The sequence below is a fragment of the Gobio gobio genome, assembly GCF_949357685.1.
Source record: "Gobio gobio genome assembly, chromosome: 13".
Classification (NCBI taxonomy): domain Eukaryota; kingdom Metazoa; phylum Chordata; class Actinopteri; order Cypriniformes; family Gobionidae; genus Gobio; species Gobio gobio.
In genome coordinates, this window is record NC_137106.1 from 28,225,424 (window position 1) to 28,249,424 (window position 24,001).

Genomic DNA, 24,001 nt, shown 5'->3' on the forward strand with positions numbered 1-24,001 from the left:
TTTAAACGCTGCTATGTGACAGGGTGTACAGCAAACAAGCCAAAAAAACACAGAAATAAGTTTTTATAAGCTGTCAACCCAAAAAACGAGCGTTTAAGGAGACAAAAGTGGATACAGCCAATAACACGTGAGGCATCAGCAGGAAGAATGGGTACATTTTGGGATCCTGACACTCGGTGTGCCTCAGCATGCCTATGTGTGCAGTAAACATTTTGTCACTGTTAAGTAAAATATCCAAATGTCAGTTTTATATATTATATTTCCTGTCGCTGATTACGTTCTAGTGGGTGTAGTTCTCAGCATGTCGTACTGTCTCAATTGCCTACTTTTGTGTCTTTAAACGCTCGTTTTGTGGGTCAAAAGCTTATAAAAACTTCTGGGTTACACTTTGTAACATATCAGCTTGTAAACATTGTTGTTTTTTTTGTTATAAGTCAGAAATGACAAGGAGGCCGCAATACAAATGATTGATTGATCAATCACATGATTGATTTAGATCCAGAATCAGGCAGCATCCAATAGAAAACGTTTAGAAGTGAAGGCTGAATTCTGCAAGTATGTGGGTATTTGGCATGCAGTAACAGACTATAATTGATCTAAAACTACTTTCAAACATTTATATAAAATTATACCCAACTTAACTTAGATACCATGGACCCCCAGGTATGATCATCATAGTGCAAAGGCTTCCCATTGTAGAATTTAAAAGCCATTGCGTATCTATCATACTACATTACAGTAGATGTATTATTTATTTAAATCAATTTATTTATTTACTTTAATCCTATTTTTATTTAGACTTTTCCAGCACTCATTGGCCCCCTGGAGCCCAGTTTGAAAACCTGTGTTTTATGGGATTTAGACAGGAATGCAAGTTGCTATGCTTTCAGGCACAAGACACTGTATTTTCAAACTGTTTACAATATATGGTCAATGGCTTCCACTGCCTCGCTGAGATACCCATCATTTGCCCCTAACGCTCACATCATTTGCCTCTAACGCTCACATCATTTGCCTCTAACGCTCACATAATTTGCCTCTAACGCTTCCAAGGCAAGTTATGTTCACAGACAAGGGGAAAAAAAGGAAACTCATATTTTGTAAATGCTATACAGATTAGGAAACAAAGTTCCTTTGTTAGAAAACTTACATCTTCAACATCCTATGAGTAAAACTGAGTAATATCCAATATTGTGACACTTGGGCTGCCCAACCCCCTGCAGGCCCTAGTGTTGTGACACCTGCTGGTGCCAAGAAAGAACAGCAGCATGTCTGTACAGTTGAAGGACGTGACTGGAGCTATGGACTGGAGCAAACGCAAGCCAGACCACATCCTGCTGTCTCACTTTCTGACCTTCTTGTGAACTTTGTGTAATTGCACTCTCAATACATCACACAAAGCAACGTTTTCAATACTCTCCAGTTATATTTATATGGCATTTCATATAAACATATTTCATACACTTAATAATACCAAATAATATGGCTACATAAAACAGCACCTGCATTTGAGAAAAGTACATTGGCATGGCAGTAACTGCTCTGTTCTTAGCAACATAAAACAATCCTCTGAAGTGTTTATATTTAATAATAAGCATTTGATTTGTTTGAACATATGCAATATATTAAACCAATCTACCAGCTACAAAATAATTTAATAAAAAATAATAAGAAACTAATACGATTCGGACATGCTGTAAACACCCAGACCAGTACATACATTTTACCTTCACACATAGCCTAACATCTTAGTAGGAAAACATTCAAAAAGTCAGAGGTATGTATAAAAACTCACATTTTTCCAATAAAGTTCAATGACAAAATGGTAAATACAATCAATGTAGATATTTTTCCCAGAGCATAAAAACCAGTCAGTTATTTGATGGGTTGTTTAGCGGAGTGTCTTTGTTTTCAGCACATTCCGTGCTTACGGAGTGACTCTATGCACTGGAAAGTGGCACCGAGGGCCCAGCTAGTCTCCACGTTATTTATTTGTCTTGCCAGCTGGAATTTAAACAGAATGATACGGTTAAAGAAAAATCACAGCATCGCACATGACATTTGTTCTTCAAAATATTACAGATAAATCACATATGTGTGTTCAAAAGTCACTAAGTAACTACTTCACAGTCCTATTAAGTCAGGAATCAAGAGTAAATCAAGAGTAGCACACCTTCAGCTCTTTATCAGGCGGTAAGTCAAGCTCCTGAAGAAGTACCGAGATGTAGGTAAGATCCAAACACAGGAACGGAGTCTCCTTTATCCCTCCGGCTGACATGTTATTGCACACTGCACCACAAAGAGGAGAATGGATTAATTTTTTGTTGAGTGAAGGTAACTGAGTGAATTCTTTTTAAAATCTAATATTACAGAAATAATGACACGCTGACAACGTATTAGTCAAGTCACCTTCATTTATATAGCGCTTTTCGCAACACAGATTGCTTCAAAGCAGCTTTACAGTGATAACAGGAAATGTATTTTGTTTTAGAAGAAAAGCTAAAGTAAGTTTTAGATTGATTAATTTCTGTTGTAAAACTGATTAGTTATTTAATTTTTGCACCACTTAAACAACCCCCATCCTCAACTTCAGCCTATAGGCAAGCGCGTTTGAATACGCATGTGTGCATATGTGTTTTTATATCTGTACAGAGGGAAAGGGAAAAAAAGGGAAGGAGGCCTTCACAGGGGAGAGTCTAGTTGAAACGGTCTCTGCCGTATTACAAAATGCTGGTAATTTTACACTACTGTTTAAAAGTTCGGGGTCGGAAAGATTTTGTTTTTGTAAAGAAATCATTAGTGCTCACCAAAGCTGCATTTATTTGATCAAAAATAGACAGTTATTTGTGAAATATTATTACAATTGAAAATATGAATTTTCTTTTTTAATATATTTAAAAAATGTCATTTATTCCAGTGATTCCAGTCCTTTTTTGAAAAATATTTTTGTGGAAAATGTGATAAAAATTCAGGATTCTGTGATGAACAGAGCTTTCAAAAGAACAGCATTTATTTGAAATTGTAGCAATGTAAAAGTCTTTACTGTCCCTTTTGATCAATTTGTGCATCTTGCTGAATAAAAGTACTAAAATAAAATACAGGCCCCAGACTTTGAAATGGGAGTTACTTGCACAAATACACACATTCAATTACAAAAACACTTACCATTTTTGGCACCTTCAATGTAATCACTGACTCTGACAGTCCCTCCTGTGCTTTCATCTGAGACAGAGGCACAAAGTATTTGTGATTGTTACTCTTAAAATAAAAAAAGACAATATGTTTGAATCAGATCAAATGACAACAATCTGACTAATCTCTCACCAATGAGGCCCAGATCCACAGCCCTGTCGTAGTAGTAAGAGAATGCGTAGAAGTCCATGTCTTTCACTTCCTCTGTTTTTCTCACCCGTTTGTAGATCATCTTTTCAACTTTTTTAAGACAAGACTCATAGATGGGTTCCCCTGGAACAGAGCACATACACAAGTGATTCAATAGAACACACGTTCACTGTTCATTGATAAACAGGACTGTTATTAAATGTTACACATACACTCGCACACCTATATTATATATGCATTTTATAGGGTCTTATATATAATAATGATACAATTCTGGGGAGTAATTAAATGTTGAATAAATACAAAAACCTAACCCAGACAGACAATGCATTTCATACCTGCTTTCTGGCCTTTAACAGTATAAAGTACTTCAGCATGCTCCCACTGTCCAGAGAAATCTGAGGCTAGACATGGACTAATCAGCTCTTGGGGTCCTGCTACTGAAGAAGAAAAACAAATGGCCACCAAATTATTTATTTATGTATATCAGCATTTTTACTGCCACTATGTGGAGTAACTTTGACACTGCTGAAGAAGACAAATCCAAACATGAGCTCTGCAGTGCCACCTGGTGGCCAAACATAAAACCGCGTTTACACAAATACATGCTCGTCTTTGCTCATAATAACCTTAAAACTCACTCAGAGAGAAGCGGGATGCACTCACACAACAAACAAAACTATAAACAAATAAATCTGATTACATTTGTAGTGTACTAAATGTAAATCTCAGTAGTAAACTGTACGCATGAGCTATTGCACTGACAGTAGTTTCTCTCTCTGGCCTCAACTAAATCAGAGCAACAGCTGGCCACCAAGGAATTAATCTTCAGTGTGTTATTAAGAGATTAGATAATGGCTTATTTATCGAGTGAATGAGGTCTTTAAAAGCCAAAGATGAAGAGAGATTGTAGACCACATACAAGGCTGTCCTTCAAACCCTCCTAACACAGCAAGTCTGGCTGACATCAACCCCAGGCCAAGGTAACTACAGAGAAAGAAGAGCAGAGACATTTAAAGGGATGAATATGCAAGATACAAAAAATACAAATACATTACTGATCAAAAGTTTAGGAGGTTTTTTTTTGTTTAAAATTTGTTTAAAGGAATTAATACTTCTCAAATGCTCTTCTTTTGAACTTTCTATACATCAAAGAATCCTGAAAAAATGTATCATGGTTTACACAAAAATATTAAGCAGCTCTACATTGATAAAAAAAAAAGGGGGAAATGTTTCTTGAGCAGAACATCATCATATTAGAATGATTCCTGAAGGATCATGTGACACTGAAAACTGGAGAAATGGCTGTTAAAACTCAGCTTTGCCATCACAGGAATAAATAAAAAATATCTTCAAATAGAAAACAGCTATTTTAAATAGTAATATAATATTTCACAATATCACTGTTTTTACTGTATTCTAATCAAATAAATGCAGCTCTGGTGAACAGAGGCTTCTTTCAAAAGCACCCTTTTGAACAGTACGGTATATATGTATTTTATTACATATAAATATAAATCATAAGTGATTCCTCATCCAACACGATCTTGCCTTTTAAATGTCAATGACTAAAGACTTTTTTTTTGTCGTGTTAAATCTCCTGCGGTGAATAACTAGTAATTCTAGTAATCTGGAAATGAGTCCTGCGATGGGATTGTAATTGGAAGCTTGTGTGATTACACTCCAATCAGGAGAGCAAGGCCAGGCCAACACACACTGCCTCATAAACACTACCGCCGTCGGCACTAATCATTGAACTAACATAACCTAGAAAGCCCTGGACACCCCTGACCAAGCAAAGGAACCAACGGGTGGTGGTGTCAAACATCGGGCAGAGGTTTGATCCCAGTGCTAGTGGACTGCAAGTTTATAAACGGATGGAGTAATATGCTGATCCCATATCTCCTAGTGTTTAGGATTCTTAAAATAGATGTACTGAAGGCTTGCATGAGGAATGCATGATGTACTATATCACTTATTCTGCAGATATAAATAGATTATATCTTTATTTATCATTATTGGTATCAGTCGATTTTGGATATTTAATTTTTCATGCTCATTTTCTATATTTTTACATTAGAGTAAAGTTTCTGCTGTAAATTAAAGGGGTACTTCAGCGCTTGGAAGATGAATGTGTATTTAAACTGGGTTATTTATGTAGTAGAAATGTGAAATTATTTTTGAATTTGGTGTCTTCTAGACTGAAAAAAAACAGAAAATGTATTTTTGTCTCATGTGGATAAAAGGCAACAACTCCCAGAATGCACTTGCTTCGCTGCTCAACGAGGCCACTCCCAAAGCCACGGCTACTGGTTATCACTTGCCCACCGCGGCACCGCCCCCACCGTAGTTTTGAGTTTCATAGTAATAAAATAATTTCGTTCTGTTAGAGAATACACACTACAATTCAAAATTGAACGTGTCTTGTCAATAAAGTGTGAGTGAGCCGAACGAAAGTCACGGCACAAATGCAGCAGGAGTCAGATTTCATTCATCATGAGAGCAAAGAGCTGAGCAGAGCTGAGGTAAGTGCGGCAGTCATTCACAACGCGTGTCCAGTCATGCCAATGGAAGCTTAACTTTCATAGGAAACACTCACTTTGCTCCGCAGCGCTCCGTTATTAATGCCCGAGCCGAGCGGCCGTGCGCATTTACATTCTATGAGTAAGATCCCACCCCTATGGGCGGGTTGAAACATGCGGAACTAGCTCCTACTACTGGCTGTAGTCTCTAGCCTCTGGCCAAAAAATCCTTAGATGACGCAAAATGACGATATTTGCGTCATCGGAGGATTTTTTCCAGAAATAAAATGCAAAATTCTCTCGTCTCAGGGGGACATGAGGGGGGAAAGTACCATAATTCGAATATACTACCGGGTACAATCTACTGATACAAAGCTTAATGCTAATCGCTGAAGTAACCCTTTAAGAACTACCATCCTCTACAAAGCTGACTAAACGGTAATCATTGAAAACAGTTTAAACATGTAATATTCAACAGATCTAAAAATGAATATCCATGTTTCATGCTGTACATTATGTTATGTTGCCTGAATTCACTTGTTAGCATTTAAATTAATAGATTTCTGTCTTTATACTTTTATTTATTTTTTACAAAATAGTTTAAAATGTATACGTTCTCAGATTGCTCAGTGAGAACATATGTACAGGTAAAAAATAAAGAAAGATAAAGAAAATAAAGAAAGATTTTACAGAAGGATCTCTTCTACAGAATTCAAAAGCATAATAAATGCTTTATTCGCTACTTTTTGCCCTGCCTACTTTACCTGTGAGAGTAGAGGGCGTGACTGATATTGAACATCTGAAACGATGTCACATAATCAATCGGTGAGGTCTGGATGGTCTTCTGTACAGGAACGAAACACAAAGAAGCAAATAGTGATGCATAAAGGTTGCATTCTTATCTTTTTAAGCAGGTAGAAGGACAAACATTACCATTCTAGTTTGTACTAGTCTCACCACTGCAGTTTCATGTCCAGAATACTTTTCAATACAATATTAGCCAGCAACTGCCTAGTGTAGCAGTTTTAAATCCAGACTATATATTTAACACAACATCTGTCAGCAACTACAAGTAAGCTGCAATCTGTAGAGCAGTTCCTCTCTGAGCTCATGTTTGGAACTAGAGCTCTCGGAGAAACTGTGTAATGACATAATAAATTGGTCCTTAATCCAAACCGCCTGTACAGGACCTGACCTAGTTCAAGCGAAAGAATCTCTCTAACTCTCTCAGCCCACTGTTCAACAACCTTCATTTACAAGGCCTATGGGATTAACAGGACATTTGCGGATTAATGGATGGGATGGGAGACCATCACGGTAGTTGTTAAGAGAGACATGACTTCATTAACATGGGTATACAGCTATTTGTGTATATGCATGTACATGGCTCACTTCATCCTGTAGAGCAAAGGTGATCTGGGTCGAGCCTCCTCCTAAATCCAGCATGCCTACTGTAGGAGTCTCAGTACCATGAAGACCACCTGTGAAGGAGAGACTTTTTAAATCACTTTGACTCATTCTAAGAACGAATCAAACATTTTCAAGTAAAAGTAAAGAAGAAAACAAAAGAAAAAAGTTTGCATGCGAGCAGGGTGTGGTTGAAAGGTAAAAACTAATATATTTCTGTCCAGATTAATCTTTGTTATTGTTCTGTTGATGTTCATTGACTGAATTGTCATGCCATATTCTGTGACTACTAAAATTGCTTACCTATTAAAAAGTTTATGGTGATCCAAGCTGACATGCCTGTGTAAATACAAATGTGCATTAATTGTTAGCACAATAATTACATTTTCCTTGAAAGTTTTTAGTTCAGATTGTACTATAAAAACATAATACTTTCTCGCAGTCCTACTGAAACTAAGCTGCAAAAACATTTCAGGCAGATAAATACATTAATCCTTTACTGCCCACACTTACACATTTATGGCTGGACCAGGCACAGATATATAATACAGAGAAAGATGGATCAATCTATTATTTTTAACAAAAAAAAAAAAAAGAATAAACCGTGGAATAAAGAGCATAAGAATAAACTCCTGGCTACGTGTAGCATCTGCAGGTACTATATGAAGATCCATCTGACAGATCCCAACATCAGAAACTAGCAGTTTTTATTTAACAAGATCTGAATTTTCAGCATCATTACTCCAGTCTTCAGTGTCACATGGTCCTTCAGAAATCATTCTAATACGCTGATTTGGTCCTTAAAATCTGTCATCATTTACTCTCCCTCAAGTTGTTCCAAACCTGAGTTTCTTTCTTCTGCTGAACACAAAAGAAGATATTTTGAAGAATGTTGGTAACCAAACAGGCCCAGGGCCCCATTGACTTTCATAGTAGAAAAAAATACTATGGAAGTCAATGGCTTCCATCAACTGTTTGGTTACCAACATTTTTCAAAATATCTTCTTTTGTGTTCAACAGAAGAAAGAAACTCAGGTTTGGAAGAACTTGATGGGGAAAGTAAATAATGAAATAATTATTTCTATCAGTGAACTATGTTTAAGAAACATTTCTTATTATCAATGTTGATACAGTTGAACCAGAGCTGCTTAATATTTTTGTGGAAACCGTAATGCGTTTTTTATTTGATGAATAGAAAGTTCAAAAGAACAGCTTTATTTGAAATAGTCTAATCTTTATTAACTTTATAAATGTCTTTACAGTCACTTTTGATCTATTTAATGTGTCCATGCTGAGAAAAAAAAGAAGAACTGACCTCGCTGACCTTTGAACAGTAGTGTACATCGTATACTGGTGGAATCCATGCATCTAAAGAGTTTATCATTAACATTTAGTCATGGTCCGGGCAGATTATAAAGTCTCTGGCAACGCGAGTAAGTGAGTGAGTGCATCATTGGATCTTTGTGCTAAAACTCTTATAAACTCTATGTTTGTTTTGAATGTAGGTTGCTTCTTAACAAAGTAAGGGGCTTTAGCTCTCAGAAATAACCAAACTCACTTAGTATCTATAAACTCCATCCCTGCCGTTCCCTCACATATACCACTTAGAAACAGCATTAACAATAAGTCTGTATGATTTGCTGTGATGGACTAATCTGGTCGGGTAAGCTGGTGCGTTCAGGAGAGTTCAGACTCATGCTGATAATGAGACTGAGATTATCCGGTTACGGGACTTTAAGCATTAATTTTACAAAATTTCAAACACAAATTGCAACCCATTAAGCAAATACAATTTGTACATCAACAAAAAGCAGAATTAACCTGGCTTTTGTTAAACGCTCAGTTTGCACATGCTAGTTTGTTCCTTTAAAAGGAATTTACTGCCTAGCAAATTAATGGCCGCTAATCTGTTTGCTGAGATTACAGTGCACACGGGACATTATCCTCTGGGTTCATTATTACTTGTGTGAACTATTTTAAAGGATTGGATTAAAGTCCCATATACGCATTATCTATCGTTAATATACACACACAGCTCAAGCTATTACTGAAGAAAATTTCAATTTACAACTTATATCTTTATGCCTGGAGCGCAAATGCTTGTCCGCAGTGACCAGAAGCTTATGACGAGCTTGAGATGTACAGTAAAACATCTGCTGGTTTCACATTCCTGGCGGACAGACTCCCGCATGGATCATAGCTCAGCAAAACACTGCAACATTACAAATCAAAGAAAAAAGAACTTGTCATCTGTTAGAATTTCCAGGATGTGCTTCCTCAGTTTTCCTAATATTATAACATTAACCCTAAAATGTTCAACACAAAACTCAGTTAAATTTGTTATCTGAGACTGTAAAGTCACGTTTTCGACTTCATGGCTAATATATATTTAAGTTACAAAAGTACATTAAGGTTGTTTAGTTTAGATTTTTTTTTACGTTAGACTCAAAACAAAAGTGACACTGCAACACTGACTAGATTATTCCTTTCAATATATGGTAGGTTACACAACGATGAAAAGATGTAGTATATTCGATTACAATTTGAAAACGAACACTCTGGTTTATTAAAAATCGGAGATTATTAAGTAGGGCAAAGGAGTAATTGACACAGTACCTTCATCTGTGCCATCCATGATTGACACACTGTCCGGTCTATAGAAGAACAAGGATCCGCTAAACACCTCCTTCACCTGCAGAAGAGAGATTTCAGGTTTAACATGGCAAGACATGTTTCGGAAATACTGAGACGACAAGCTGAACAAGAAATGCCTGAAGAGACAGCTCTCATCTATTAAAACTGTGTTGTAGTATTCCTCATTTGTAAGCTGCTTTGCAACAACAACAAAATAAGACAGTATACATTTAGTTAACTCAAAGCACTAGCCCTGAGTACTATTTGTGAGAGGGTATAGAGATTTTTATAAGGGGTTTTATTATAGGTTTCAAATCTATGAGTAAAATAAGATCTGTGGTAAACATAACTTGACGATACTTGAATGTTTTGTTCAACAATGTAAAACTGCAGACTCACGCTTCAAGCGTACTTAGGCCTTGTCCAAACTAATACGTTTTTGTTTGAAAACGCATCTTTTTCTCTCCGCTTTGGCCTTCCGTCCACACTGAGATGGCATTTTTAAATTTAAAGAAAACTGAGCTTTTTAAAAAAGCTCTCCAAAGTGGATACATATGCAAACAGAGGTATTTGAAAACGATAGCACATGTTTAGTCGTGTGACGCATATTGTATCAATAGATATTCATGTTTACCAGTATTGTGCTGTACACTTTTACACAGTTGCTAAAATGTGTTACTTTGAACACTCTGGAGTCCTGGAGAGATGACAGAAAATTTACTCGCATTTGCTTTCCTGCAGAAAAACATTTGAGCAATTGTCGGCACCAATAGCCCTCCGGCAACCCGAGTTCGATTCCCAGCTTTAGGTCCTTTGCCGATCCCGTTCCCCTCTCTCTCCACCCCATGCTTTCCTGTCAAATTCTCTACTGTCCTATTCAATAAAGGCACGAAAAGGCCAAAAACATAACTTTGAAGAAAAGAAAAAACATGAGGGCAGTTGCGTTTTAGACCAAACATAATGGTGAGTGAGTGCGACCTTGAAGCATCAGTTAATGGTGATAAAATGATCCTGCCAGAAGAAATTGCATGATAACTTTATGACTTGTTCTGTCTGCATCATCTAAGAGAGCTTTTATAAGGGTTTACGCATGCGCAGTGAGGTGAATTTTGCGTTTTCCGACATTTCAGTGTGGACGAGAGAATTCTGAAACGAAAACGCTGTTTTCAAATGTATCCGGATTAATGTAGATATAGCCTTATCTAGTGACTTATTAAAAACGTGCCCACACTTATGAAACAGTATGTTTTACAAAAAAACTGTATGTTTGTTAAAAAGAAAAAAATAACAGATTCAAAATTCACAATATGGGTTTGTGTAATTTACGTTGTAGAGCAAAACATTCAAGTATCTTCATGTTATGTTTGCCACAGACCTTAATTCAATAATAAATTGAAAACCCCAATAGGAAAATCTTGAGGGAACCACTGGCGAATTAAGTCTTCTGGGTTTTGACGTCATCCCTTCACCACTCTATACAGTGAAGGCTTGTTTGGCGACTGATGGTTCTCTGACCTTGTCCAGCAGGATGTTGGCCTTCTCACCAGGCAGCAGTCTGAGCCCTGCCGTGGCTCTGAGCATAAGAGGTGAAGAACTCCATAACGTTTCAGGAACCGTGTCTTTAGCAGCCTTTAACAGTTCCAACAGCCCCTCCTTACTCTGTAAAACAATAACATCGGCTACATTAATATGACCATCAAACTGCAGACAGAAAAGATACTATAACTTTTTCGCTATAAAGGCATTCGCGAAGTGTTCAAAACTATAAAACTTGATCACATTTTACTGGTTACCTTTTCTGGGTCATCAGCATATGCAGACAGTCCAGGTTTTATAGCTCTAAATGTCTCGTGAGCTAATTTTGGAGCTTCTGTTAACACACAAAGACAAATGTTAGCTTTTAAAAGTCATAAAATCATAACATTTATTTCTAAAAATATATTAACACACCACCTCTATTTTTGTTTTTCTTTTGTAAAGAATTTTACATTGTTACAAAAAATGTGTTACAGTTAATGCTGTTATTTCGCACTTATCACGATATAATAATAAGTGTTTCTTGAGGACCAAATCAGCATATTAGAATATTATGCTCATATGCTGAAATAAATTGGATCATGTGACGGATGACTGGAGTAATGATGCTGAAAATTCAGCTTTGCATCACAGAAATATATTACATTTAAAAATATACTAAACATAAAACTGTTATTTTAAATTGTAATAATGTCTCTTCTAATTTTTACTGTTTTTACTGTATTTTTTCTTATCAAATAAATGCAGCCTTGCTGAGCTTTTCACCAACCCCAAACTTGAAGTATATTCATAAAAGGCTATGTGTAACAATGATTAACTGCAGTAGTAGGGTTCCACATGGCTTATATCTAAGTTTGCAAAATGAACGTTATAAACAAATGTTCCAGCCACTGACAAAATCTAACCATAAGGTGTGACCTTTGACCGATCAGGCTTAGCTAGGATATGTACGTGCATGTGTGTGCGTGCCTGATAGCATAGACTACTTGATGTCCATTATAATATGACAATCATAGGTTTAACAATAAAGGCTAAAGCAGCACTTAACTGATTTAGCTCAGAATTGGGATGCAATAACTAAGCCATTGAGCGATCAACGCTACGCTAGGCAGTAAACCTAATATCTATGGATAACAAGCACACAGTCAACATACCCCTGGTTTTACTATAGTAACACTATGGTTTTGGCAGTAAGGTTGTAGATTGAAAGTAAATAATTAATTAAGTAAGTGTGCATTACATTACTAGTCAGCTACTAGTTTTTAAATATAACAATTTGTTTTATATATAAATAGATAAAGTGATCTAGCCAGCCCTTAAAAAAACACCATAGCCATATTTATTGGTACTAATACAAAATCATAATCATAATTTATTTAACATTAATTAATATTTATTATGATTGATCAGATTTATTGTAATATCTTTGAAATTTACCTTTTACCAATAACTTTAGTAACTATTATTTTGTGGGAAATATGTTCACCACAGTGCTATTTTAGTATTATTTATAAACTATTTTAGTATTTAATTACATTTGATTAAGCTTTTTTTTTTTTTTATCTTAATTTAGCTTTAATTTGTTTTTATTTCAGTTTTGATAATTGTAGCACTTCAACTTCAAAAGCAACGCATTTTTTCATTTTTATTTACATTTTATTTTAGATTTGTATCAATTGACGAAAACAACACAGCTTGCTATTCTGTTGTACATAAAGATTTGAAGACTACATATACAGAAAACATTTCTGAAGTCATTGTTATGAAAAAGTGAAATGTGGTCTTTTAGAGACCCTTTATGCCCTTAATTTGAACATTTTGATTATTAGTCTTTGAGTGTACTCAAATACCCCTTAAATTGTAACATACCATTTGGCTCCATCTGAAATTTGAAGATGTGAATCCTGGTTCCAGTGCTTCCAGCATCAAACATAATACCATACTGGAAATTTTCACTGACCACCTGAGCTGAGGTCGGATGTTTATGGGTATCCATCCTAAAGTTGGGCAGTTGGTCAGATACTGGTGGCTTGGAGTCATCATAATGATGTTTGACATAGGTGAGGTACAGCACCAGGCATCCCACAAACATAAAGATGAAAGCTAGCTTTGGGAACTTCATAATGGCAGCCAGAGGTACATGATGTGGAGTCAATTTCCCAATGCAGCAGGCTCAACAGTTCTCTCCACTACCTACAGAAAAACATAATATCCAAAATTTTAATTTGCTATGAGATAAAGATAAATATAAATTATGTGTTTACATTTTAAATGAGAAGTTATGATGACTAACAAAGCTAACAAAGATTTACACGTTAAAAACAGCTGCTGAATTAATGTACGCGTTATATGAAAAATAAGGTTATTTTGTCAACATTACAAGATTTTCTGACTATGAAGCTATTTAAGTTACAATAGCAAATATTTGACACATTATGTTTTGTATCTGTCATGTTGAACCATGATTGGCGATAGGCAAAAAATACACACTTTGGAACACGGTGAGCATATTCATCTAAAATAATAACTTTATATAAACACTTGTACTTTATTTTGTCTCATGTCTCGAGAATAACGTGAGAATAGATAGATACATCTTATTGTTATGACACAATGTCATTTTCCGTGTGTAATTTATAATTTTTAAGATCGCTATACCTAGTTCTCTGTAGCACGATCATATTCTCTCGGATGCGAGTCGTGTTTTCTGTATCGACGAATAGCCATGGTCAGATGTTGACATGTTATTCCTTTTGGAAAAATTGTCAAAACTCTTCTGGTCTCGTTTTGATTACGTCAGTACCGTGCAACGTGGAGATGAGATGACGTGAGCGGACACGTACGTCACGCGGTCGAAAAAACAGACGCGCCCTCGCACAACCACTTGCAGCAATGCTATAATTATAATAGATGATACTGCTTTATAAAAAATATAATAAATATGTTTTATGTTCAAATCCTTTTGCTAGAGAAATCCACAATTACGTAGGCCTCGTTGTTAAATCGGCTTGAATGTTTTTGTTACTTTGCTTTATTTTCTATATTCATCCTGACATGCCTTAAACGAACATTAATAGGCTAATGTTGGTTGTAATGTCATTTAGATTAGATTGTAAGCAAATGAATTGTTTACTTTACTTTTTTTCTTTATGATTCCCATTTGAGCCCATTCGTTTTGTTTAAGGGAATTACATGATGGAATTTACTGAAATTAAAATCCCAAGGAAAGTAATTGGTTCTGAATTGCAGTATCCAAAAAATGTCCACTTCCATATAGTGGTATTGTTTTTAAAAATGTAATCCTTTGATTCATTTCATTTAAAATGATCCCATCTGAATCAAGTTAAGTAGACATAGGGTGGGCCAAAAAAGCTTTTGGGCACTTAAGACACATTTAAAATGTATGAATTTTCATTGCATTAGAAAACAAAATTCATGCATCATGACTGCAAACAAATGATGGCATTAGTCCAAATACATTTCCAGTCCAATCTTCTTTTTTAACTGTATACATCTATTGTTTTGTGATTGACAACCAATCAATCTTCTATTTATGAAATGTGTGCTTGTTTTTTGTTTATAAGAGCAACAGTTTCAGCACATGTTTTACTGTTTAATGCTTCTCTCTTAACCTCCTGAGACCCAGAGAGCCAATTACACTTTCATTGTGCTGTTTTCAATATGGCACCAGCTGGTCTCTCCACTGAGGACCTGTGAGTTTTGTTAAAGTTTACCAGGCTGTGGCAACTATACATGACCTGTGGCGCATCTCCATTCATTACCTTAATTAACCATCATTAGGCCTGCTATATGGGCCAATCTGTGGTTCCCTCCTACACTTTCTCATGCAACATGCGACACCCCCATCTGAGCGTGAATTATTTCAGCCAATGAGTGACCTATAATGAGAGGTCCCTGTGAGGGGGTGGAGATGGTTTTGATGATATTCATTTGACGCTTTCCACTGAGTGTGTCTGCGAGCACAGTGCGAGCTTGAAAGGACCATATGCTCTCATTTTACATGCATGTGTGTGTGTGTGTGTGTGTGAGTGAGTGCATCTATCTAGGACACAAGGTCCAGCAGGGGGTGAGGGGCAACGGACCGCCTAATATAAGACTATTCTCACTTATCAAAAATCAATGAGGGCGGGCTTCTTGAGGGGGAAGGGGGCGATGGCCATCCCTCCAAACTGTTGCACTCTGACCGCCCCCCTCAAAGAGCGATGCATACATGACTTCCCCCATTATATCTTAAGCAGTCATTACAGACGTACCGCAACAGTTGCAGCAGAAAGCAAAACGCCCCCTCAGCCCTAATAAATGACCTAATCTCTGTCTTTTCACTCACCAATAATGGGCTGAGTGGCAGTTTGCATACTGCACAGGGATTGTGAAGAGAAAAAAGGGAGGGAAGATCAACAAATGTATTAGTAATACAAGGTGTTTTCACAAAGCTTCTGCTGTTCATTTTCTTCATTTAGCTGAAGAGATATTTAGCTGCATATTCTCCACCACAAGATTTATTCATTCATCTTCCAAAAACAGTGTTTGTTAAGTCTGTTAACTGTCAGTGTCCTGGTAGCAGGACACTTGGTGCACTTTTTAATCGCCTTTTTCCCCATTTCACATATAGTAGTCATCATACAGGTCTCATTCAAAAACTTAAGCATTTAAAATCCATCCTGTGAAAAACGTTTTGAAATTGGACATTGCATTACATGGAAACATTACTTCAAACCTTTTAGCAAACTATTTTTTTGTGAAATCAATTTAAATTTGGAACATGACTTGGTTAGACATTTGGCATTGAAATTATTTTGTAAAATATATCAGTAACACTTTAGTTTAGGGTCCAATTCTCACTATTAACTTGTTGCTTATATTCGCATGCATATTACTAGGATATTGGCTGTTTATTAGTACTTATAAAGCTCATATTAATGCCTTATTCTGCATGACCATATTCTACGTCCCTTAATCCTATCCAATACCTAAACTTACTTACTTTACTAACTATTAATAAGGAGTTTATTGAGGCAAAAGTTGTAGTTAATAAGTTAGTTAATAGTGAGAATTGGACTAAACTAAAGTGTGACCAATATACACTATAATTGCCAAAAGTATTGGGACACCCCTCCATATCACTGAATTCAGGTGTTCCAATCACTTCCATGATTGTGCGTGTGTATAAAATCAAGCACCTAGACATGCAGACTGCTTCTACAAACATTTGTGAAAGAATGGGTCGCTCTCAGGAGCTCAGTGAATTCAAACTTGGTACCGTGATAGGTTGCCACCTGTGCAATAAGTCCATTTGTGAAATTACTAAATATTCTACGGTCAACTGTATTATAACAAAGTGGAAGCAATTGGGGACAACAGCAACTCAGCCAAGAAGTGGTAGGCCACATAAAATCACAGAGCGGGGTCAGCGCATGCTGAGGCACACAGTGTGCAGAAATCGCCAACTTTCTGCAGAGTCAATAGCTACAGACCTCCAAACTTTCTGTGGCCTTCAGATGAGCTCAAGAACAGTGCGTAGAGAGCTTCATTGAATGGGTTTCCATTGCCAAGCAGCTGCATCCAAGCCTTTCATCACCAAGTGCAATGCAAAGCGTCGGATGCAGTGGTGTAAAGCACGCCGCCACTGGACTCTAGAGCAGTGGAGGCGTGTTATCTGGAGTGACGAATTACGATTCTCTGTCTGGCAAGTCTGGGTTTGGTGGTTGGCAGGAGAACGGTACTTGCCTGACTGCACTGTGCCAAGTGTACAGTTTGGTGGAGGGGGGATTATGGTCTGGGGCTGTTTTTCAGGGGTTGGGCTTGGCCCCTTAGTTCCAGTGAAAGGAACTCTTAATGCTTCAGCATAACAAGACATTTGGACAATTTCATGCCCCCAAGGCAGGCGTGCCAAAACTCTAGGTAATATAGTGTATCTTTTGTATGTAATTATAAATGTTAATTCAGTATTTGCTGTACAGTTAATGTTTTTACACTTTCATTTTTTGCTTCCACTTCTTTGAAAAAAAAAAAAACAGATTAACTTTACACTCTTGGAAGAATTTAGAACCCTAAAATGTTCTGTTAGGCACTTCATTAACCTTTTAAAGGTTCCCATCATGGGATCATTTTATGGATTTAGTTTTAAATAGTTTTTTTGTAGTTACATTTAATGAATTAAACGGCTTGTAAACATACTTTATCCCTAGAAAAAAAATGTTAAACATGAATGCATTATGCAAGTATTTAAGACATTTCTCCTTATATTTTGGGCATAAAGGAATCTTTATTCAGTCAAGAACCCTAATGTTTTCAGGGGTGTGTGCAGGCCGGAAGACGAATACAGATGAATCAAGTTCCAAACGTAGTTCAATTACAAATAATCTCAAGGCAGGCAGACAGGCAACAGCACAACACAGCACAACTTAACATAACGGTGACCGGACAAAGACTGAGTGAAAAGGGAAGAACTAAATAGCAGACAGAAACGAGATAATTAACAGGACACAGAACTAAATGAACTCAATGACGGTAACCAGGGAGACAGACGAGTGGCGGGAAACTGAACAAAGAAACATGTGACATATGAAAACAAACGGAAAGTCCATGAACAAAACTAAACAGAATGGTGACAAATGTTCTATATAGCACCCAATTGAACCTTTTTTTTCTAAGAGTGTAGGTCTGTATTTAAAAGCATTAAATTACAACCAGGGGATGACAGTTAACAGGTTAAACAAACCACTCATACTCCAAAATTCCTCCATACAGCATTAGAGTGTATGCAATTTAACATGTAAGCTCTTAATAGCTTTTAGCAATTTAATGTTTAATGGTCCCTTAATCTCTCACTCACATTTTTAACAATAATGATTAGACCATTAGTGATGTGGTCTGCATAACCATTCAAAGCAAACTCATAGCAATTACGTCACAATATTAAGAATCACTCTCTATAGTCAGACCACTAGTCCAGTTCACTTGGACCCAACTGACATAAAACGGGTGGAAATACACAGACATTCACTGATATACCCGCATCCATTAATCTGCCTAGTATTTTTTTAAATGGAAAGTTATTGAAAGTGAAACAGTGAAGCTGTTTTATAATTAAAGTAAACAAGTTCCCATAATCCAGATGGATTTTCCACAAAAGTCTAAATTTGTTAAACAATTTAAATCAATGAATGTGCATGTTGCATATTTAAACTTAAATGGCATGCAATGGATCATATAGTAATGTGATCGCCTCTGTGTAAACCTCTACTTTATCCTGATGTTTAAACCCCTTGTCCATGTACAAGTCTTTTGAATGCATTTCTTTATTAGGAATGCAATGTTTTGTTTTGTAATAGCTTAGATTACTTTTTTTCACAGCTTTAATGCACACACACACACACACACACACACACACACACAGAATAAGACATTATCTAAGATCTTCCTAGAATGAAACAATAGTCTAATCCCGCTGTCATTGGTTAATCTGAGAATACAAGACTCTGATGCCTTAGTGTGCATGTTTGGAGGGGGGATTGGTGGGCGAAATAACATTAGATCTGCTGTAACAGAATTAGTTATTGTTCCTTATTATCAGTGGGGGGGTTTTTTCAAGCAATGTTGCTGGAAATTCCCCGAAAATCCCATTGAACACACATTTTCATTTCATTTTTGTAGTTTAATCGTGTAGAAGGCAGCGTAAATAATCCAATGGGATTAGGTCATTTTTTTGTTGTCTTTTCAAATACTTTCATTTTAGACTCTTAAGAAACTGTCTAACACTATTGCTCTCTATGTAACAGAATGAGAAGAGACGAATGACACACACGCAATTACAACCAAACTGTACCACCACATATCTGAACATGAGAAACAGGCTTAGTCACATTTAATAATACTATGTGTCCTGCATGGTCCTTGGACAACATATACCATATACAACATATAATAACAGGAGGATAAATTGAAGAAAATACACATTTCTCGCTGTCCAGATGTTCTCCAACTGAGGATTTAAAAGATGTATAATAGGAATCATCGATTAACAATTATTCTACTTATTGTGAATGAAATCCTGCTCTAAATCCTTCCTAATAATCCTCCTTACAGCACCACGTGTATTACATGTATGCGAAAGAGTATACATGAAGAGAGTGGGGGGGGGTCACATGGTAAAGCCCCTCTTTCAGTATTTGCTGGTTAAGGCAAAGTATTTATAGATGTATTTAAAACGCAGAGGGATTTTTAGCTATATAGAACACATTCTGAAAGCATTTCAAAGGTTTCAACCACCATTAAAGGTTGATGTAACATTATCTGAGATCATCCAAGCACCTATAATTGTTAACAATTAAACTCACAGTCAAAGAAGACTTGTAACATTTGTCAAAGTATCTTACAGAAGTCGTAAATGATGAGGTGTTCGTTGAACTTTAAAAATAAAGGCAACAATTTGAATGGCTTTTTAAAATGGGACTTATTTACAGTATACTTATTTACATTAAGAAAATATCTTGACTGAATTTAAAATATGTAGTTGCAATGACTTAAAATTTGTGAGTAGATTAATAAATAATTAAATTATTCATGACTATCGAAAACCATATATTTATGCAACCTTGTTTTGCTTGGGGTTTGACAATTGATTCTATATCATAATAGAAAAGCTGTATCAAGATACATTAACTTGTGTACCTGAAAGTTGTATGTTGTTAGAACTTTGCAAACCAAACCTCAAAAGGCAAGCACATTTTTTTGCATTATTTACTTGATCATTTTTGGAGTATGCCACCATGATATGGTGTTTTTTATTTAAAAAAGAAAAAAAAGGTATCCATTTGTCCTTAAGGAAGGTAACAGCTCTGCGATTTCCCATGATGCTCTGCTGTATGTTAAAACCTCATCCAGACTCTCATTTGTTATGGATGGCATTAGCCTGTTCAAATCCAATTCTCATCCACCAACATACTACCTTTTATAGATGGAAAATAAAAGGATAAAGCAGCTAATGCCTTTTTGATTCATTATATAATGTTTTTCTGAGGGCAGACAAGGGAAATTATAATAATAATAATGGTATAATTTAAATAAATTTACTTTAGTTAATGTGCTCTGCGTGGGCTGGCTAATCTGAAGGAAACGTTCTGTAAATCACAAAAACAAGGGAGAATCCCAACTAAAAGCAAATCCTCTCTGACTCTCTCTCCACCAATCACTTTAGTTCATTTGGACAAGACAAAAAAAACAAAAAAAAACAACAAAAAACAGTATCAGTCCTACCAGCAAAAAACACACTAAAAGCCTGAAACACTGAAAGATGTGTGTTAAGTTTAGCATGTGATAACACTGAGGAACCCCAAATGAAGAACAGACTGAATTGTCAGGAGGTCAAAGGTGAATTTAACCCTTCTTTTTTGCCCTCTCCACACTGGGTGCAATTGATCTTCTTTACCAACCATTGATAGGATCAAACCAAAACAGTATTCTTATTGGCAATGGAGTCCAAGTAATTTTTTTAATATGAACTTGATACATTGAAATAAAATGGAAATTGTATAATTAAAATGACTTTATTAGCTTTTGCCATAATGCATAAATATTTTATTACCGATGATACATAGCATGTTGCTATGTGTCAGGGACCATTATAAAATATGATGGTCTGTCCTCTTGAACACCTATTTCCCTACCAATTTCATGCTTTACAACAACAGAAAAAAAGGGGAAAAAACAATGCTTTGGTATTAGCAATAAATTTATGAGGATTAGCTGTTCTTTGTTCTAATATGAAAGGACAGTGATAAAGGGGGTGATAACTGTCACTGTTTAAAATCCCCTTCACATGCACCAGGAAGCCACCCGGCAGACAAAGATAAGCGCTACTGCAGCAATCATATGACCTCAACTTTATTCATTAATTACTCACCTTCATGTCGTTCCTAACCCCCAAGACCTTCATTCATCTTCGGAACACAAATTAAAGAGGTCATGAACTGGCTTTTTTATTTTTTTATACTGTTGTCTGAGGTCAACTTATGACGTTTGTGTGGTTTTTACATTCAAAAACATCATAATGAATAAGTAATATGCTACTTTCTGCCTTGGTTTTGAGGCTCTCTGAAAAACGTCGATTTGGATGGGCGTACTGCACTGAAGACTTGGAAGTAAACGCCCACGGCTAGGATTGGATAAGATTTGCATATTTAATGAGCTTCTGCTCCCCTGTCAGTGACAGCGTGTGGCAAACGGCAACCTGAAGGAATCACCCGCGCGTCGGCAGGCCGGTGATAGCCCGTCTGAAAAGCACATAACCCCGGGACTTTGGGCTTTGCGAGCATGGCGTTGCAAGTCCGAGTCTGATCACGAATGAACCAATAACACCTTCTCCAGCCTGTGACAGCGGTCTAAGGTATGTAATCATAGATATCAAACAATCTGTAACAATGCAATACTAACATATAAAAAACGTGTTTTACTCACATAAGTGTGTGTTGCACCTTTCCTGTCAGATCCAATATAGAAGGCACAACATTGTGTTTTAATCTCAATATGTCTGCAAATCCAGTCTCGACCTCTATCCTGTTTACAATCGATTCCGCATCATTTAGCTCCACAAGTCGGTGGGCTACTATGTCAATAGTCGACATATTCTGAGATTTCTCGTTTTCTGGGCCTGGTGTCTATAAAATCTTTTCTTTGACTAACAAGGACGTTTTCAGTTCTGAAACATACAGGATATTCCTATATCACCATGAACTTTTATATACCAAAGGCTCAAAGGAAAGTTGATTTCTCAATTCATCACACCTTTAAGATATTTCTGATGAAATCCAAGAGCTCTCTGACCCCTCCATAAACAGCCATTTAATTACCACTTTCAAGGCCCAGAAAGGTAGTAAAGACATCATTAAAATAGTCCATGTGACTACAGTGGTTCAACTTCAATTTTATGAAGCAATGAGAATACGTTTTGTGCACAACTTTAATCAACAATCTCTTCTTGTCTGTGCCAGTCTCCTACGATGTTGACCTAGGGTAAACAGTGCAGCACTTCGTGGTGCTCACATGAACAGCATCGGCCAATGGTAAGCTGGCATTCTGGCGCTGCTCTGTATTTACTACGTCAACAGCGTAGGAGACTGACACAGAGGAGAAGAGATTGTTGAATAAAGTTGGGGGTTTTTTCGCACAAAAAGTATTCGTATTGCTTCATAAAATTGAGGTTGAACCACTGGAGTCACATGGACTATTTTAATGATGTCTTTACCAGTGTTCATTTCGTTGACGAATAATTTTCATCATAATTTTCGTCAACAACCTTTTTTCACTGACGAAAACGAGACAATAACTAAATAAAAATAGTGTTGGATGACAAAAACTATAACGAAAATCAACTGTCATTTTCGTCAACAAATAAAAACGAGACGAAAATGTTAGGGAGGGACGATTAGGGAAGAGATCCAGTCAGAACTGATGTCTTGTGTAACAGATGCGCACATTTGATTTGAACGGGCTGATCTAACGGCGGGAAAACACAGCGCTGTTTCACGCTCTACAGGCTCATCCCCAATACAGCACTCCAGAGCGGCTCACAATCAATGAATAGCGCACATTTATGCCAGGCAATTGTTTATGAACTAATGCTAATGAATAATGACAACTTTTACTTTACGATGTTAGTAATATGTTTTAGACGGTTGTTACAACGCATTTTTTATCTCCTGAACTTGAATGCGCTCCTGCAACTGCAATAGTAAGGCACAGACATTTCAAAATAAGAGTCAATGTGTTTTTCGAACTATATTATATATTTGTTTTTGGTTACACAATAAACTGTATTTATTTTAATTCCCATTTAATTCATAGTCAGGAGGAAAGACCAGAATTTTACATATCAATAAAGTATCAAAGTATCAGGGTTATAATAGTTAACTAAAAAAACATTTAAAAAAATCTTGAAATTAAATAAATGTTAACTGAAATAAAAATAAACTTATTTGAAGCTTTAGCAGCTTAACCTGATATGGCCTACTAACTAAAACAGAAATACAAGGTTATAAAAACGATATAGATGTTTAAAAAAAAAAAAAAAAAAAAAGTGAATTGAGCTCTCTTTCGTGTAGGCTATTTTTAATGTCAAAAACAAAATTATGTCAAAATATCAGTTCAAGTGACAGTCGGTTATGTAATGCTTAATATATCACAATTTAACTAAACTCATTCGATTTTAGGATACTAAATCTACTGTAGATTTAGTCGACTAAAATTGTATATTTAGTCGACTAAAACTAGACTAAAACTAAAAACAATTCAGGTGACTAAAATATGACTAAAACTAAATCAAAATTTGCTGTCAAAATTAACACTGGTCTTTACTACCTTTCTGGGCCTTGAAAGTGGTAATTAAATTGCTGTCTATGGAGGGGTCAGAGAGCTCTCGGATTTTATCAGAAATATCTTAATATGTGTTCCGAAGATGAACGAAGGGCTTACGGGTTTGGAATTACATGAGGGTGAGTAATTAATGACAGAAATTTTAATTTTTGGGTGAACAACTAACC

The 24,001-nt window shown here is 36.2% G+C and overlaps 1 protein-coding gene across 2 annotated transcripts; it reads right to left on the bottom strand.

Moving 5' to 3' along the window:
* Positions 1 to 757: 757 nt before the first annotated feature.
* On the bottom strand, positions 758 to 14,245 carry entpd6 (ectonucleoside triphosphate diphosphohydrolase 6). Of its 2 annotated transcripts, none has more exons than XM_079833920.1 (14): positions 14,100 to 14,245; positions 13,311 to 13,634; positions 11,699 to 11,775; positions 11,421 to 11,564; positions 9,888 to 9,963; positions 7,575 to 7,610; positions 7,257 to 7,345; positions 6,629 to 6,708; positions 4,265 to 4,329; positions 3,681 to 3,782; positions 3,325 to 3,465; positions 3,166 to 3,222; positions 2,174 to 2,289; positions 758 to 2,004 (listed from the first exon to the last, which is right to left on the bottom strand). In XM_079833920.1, the coding sequence occupies exons 2-14, from the start codon at positions 13,561 to 13,563 to the stop codon at positions 1,912 to 1,914; spliced, it is 1,329 nt and encodes a 442-aa protein (XP_079690046.1). In that variant the 5' UTR covers positions 13,564 to 13,634; positions 14,100 to 14,245; the 3' UTR covers positions 758 to 1,911. The 2 variants fall into 2 exon arrangements, with proteins under 2 accessions (XP_079690046.1, XP_079690047.1); XM_079833921.1 differs by having other exon boundaries at positions 883 to 2,004; positions 3,681 to 3,779.
* Positions 14,246 to 24,001: the final 9,756 nt, after the last annotated feature.

What these genes read in the sequence shown, in the direction of transcription:
- entpd6 (XM_079833920.1), bottom strand. Translation starts at nt 13,563, where the DNA reads ATGAAGTTCCCAAAGCTAGCTTTCATCTTTATGTTTGTGGGATGCCTG. An exon ending in TGTTAAAGGCCAGAAAGCAG is followed by an intron (nt 3,466 to 3,680) that starts GTATGAAATGCA and finishes GCTCTGTTCCAG; the next exon opens with GGGAACCCATCTATGAGTCT. An exon ending in TGTGGATCTGGGCCTCATTG is followed by an intron (nt 3,223 to 3,324) that starts GTGAGAGATTAG and finishes CCTCTGTCTCAG; the next exon opens with ATGAAAGCACAGGAGGGACT.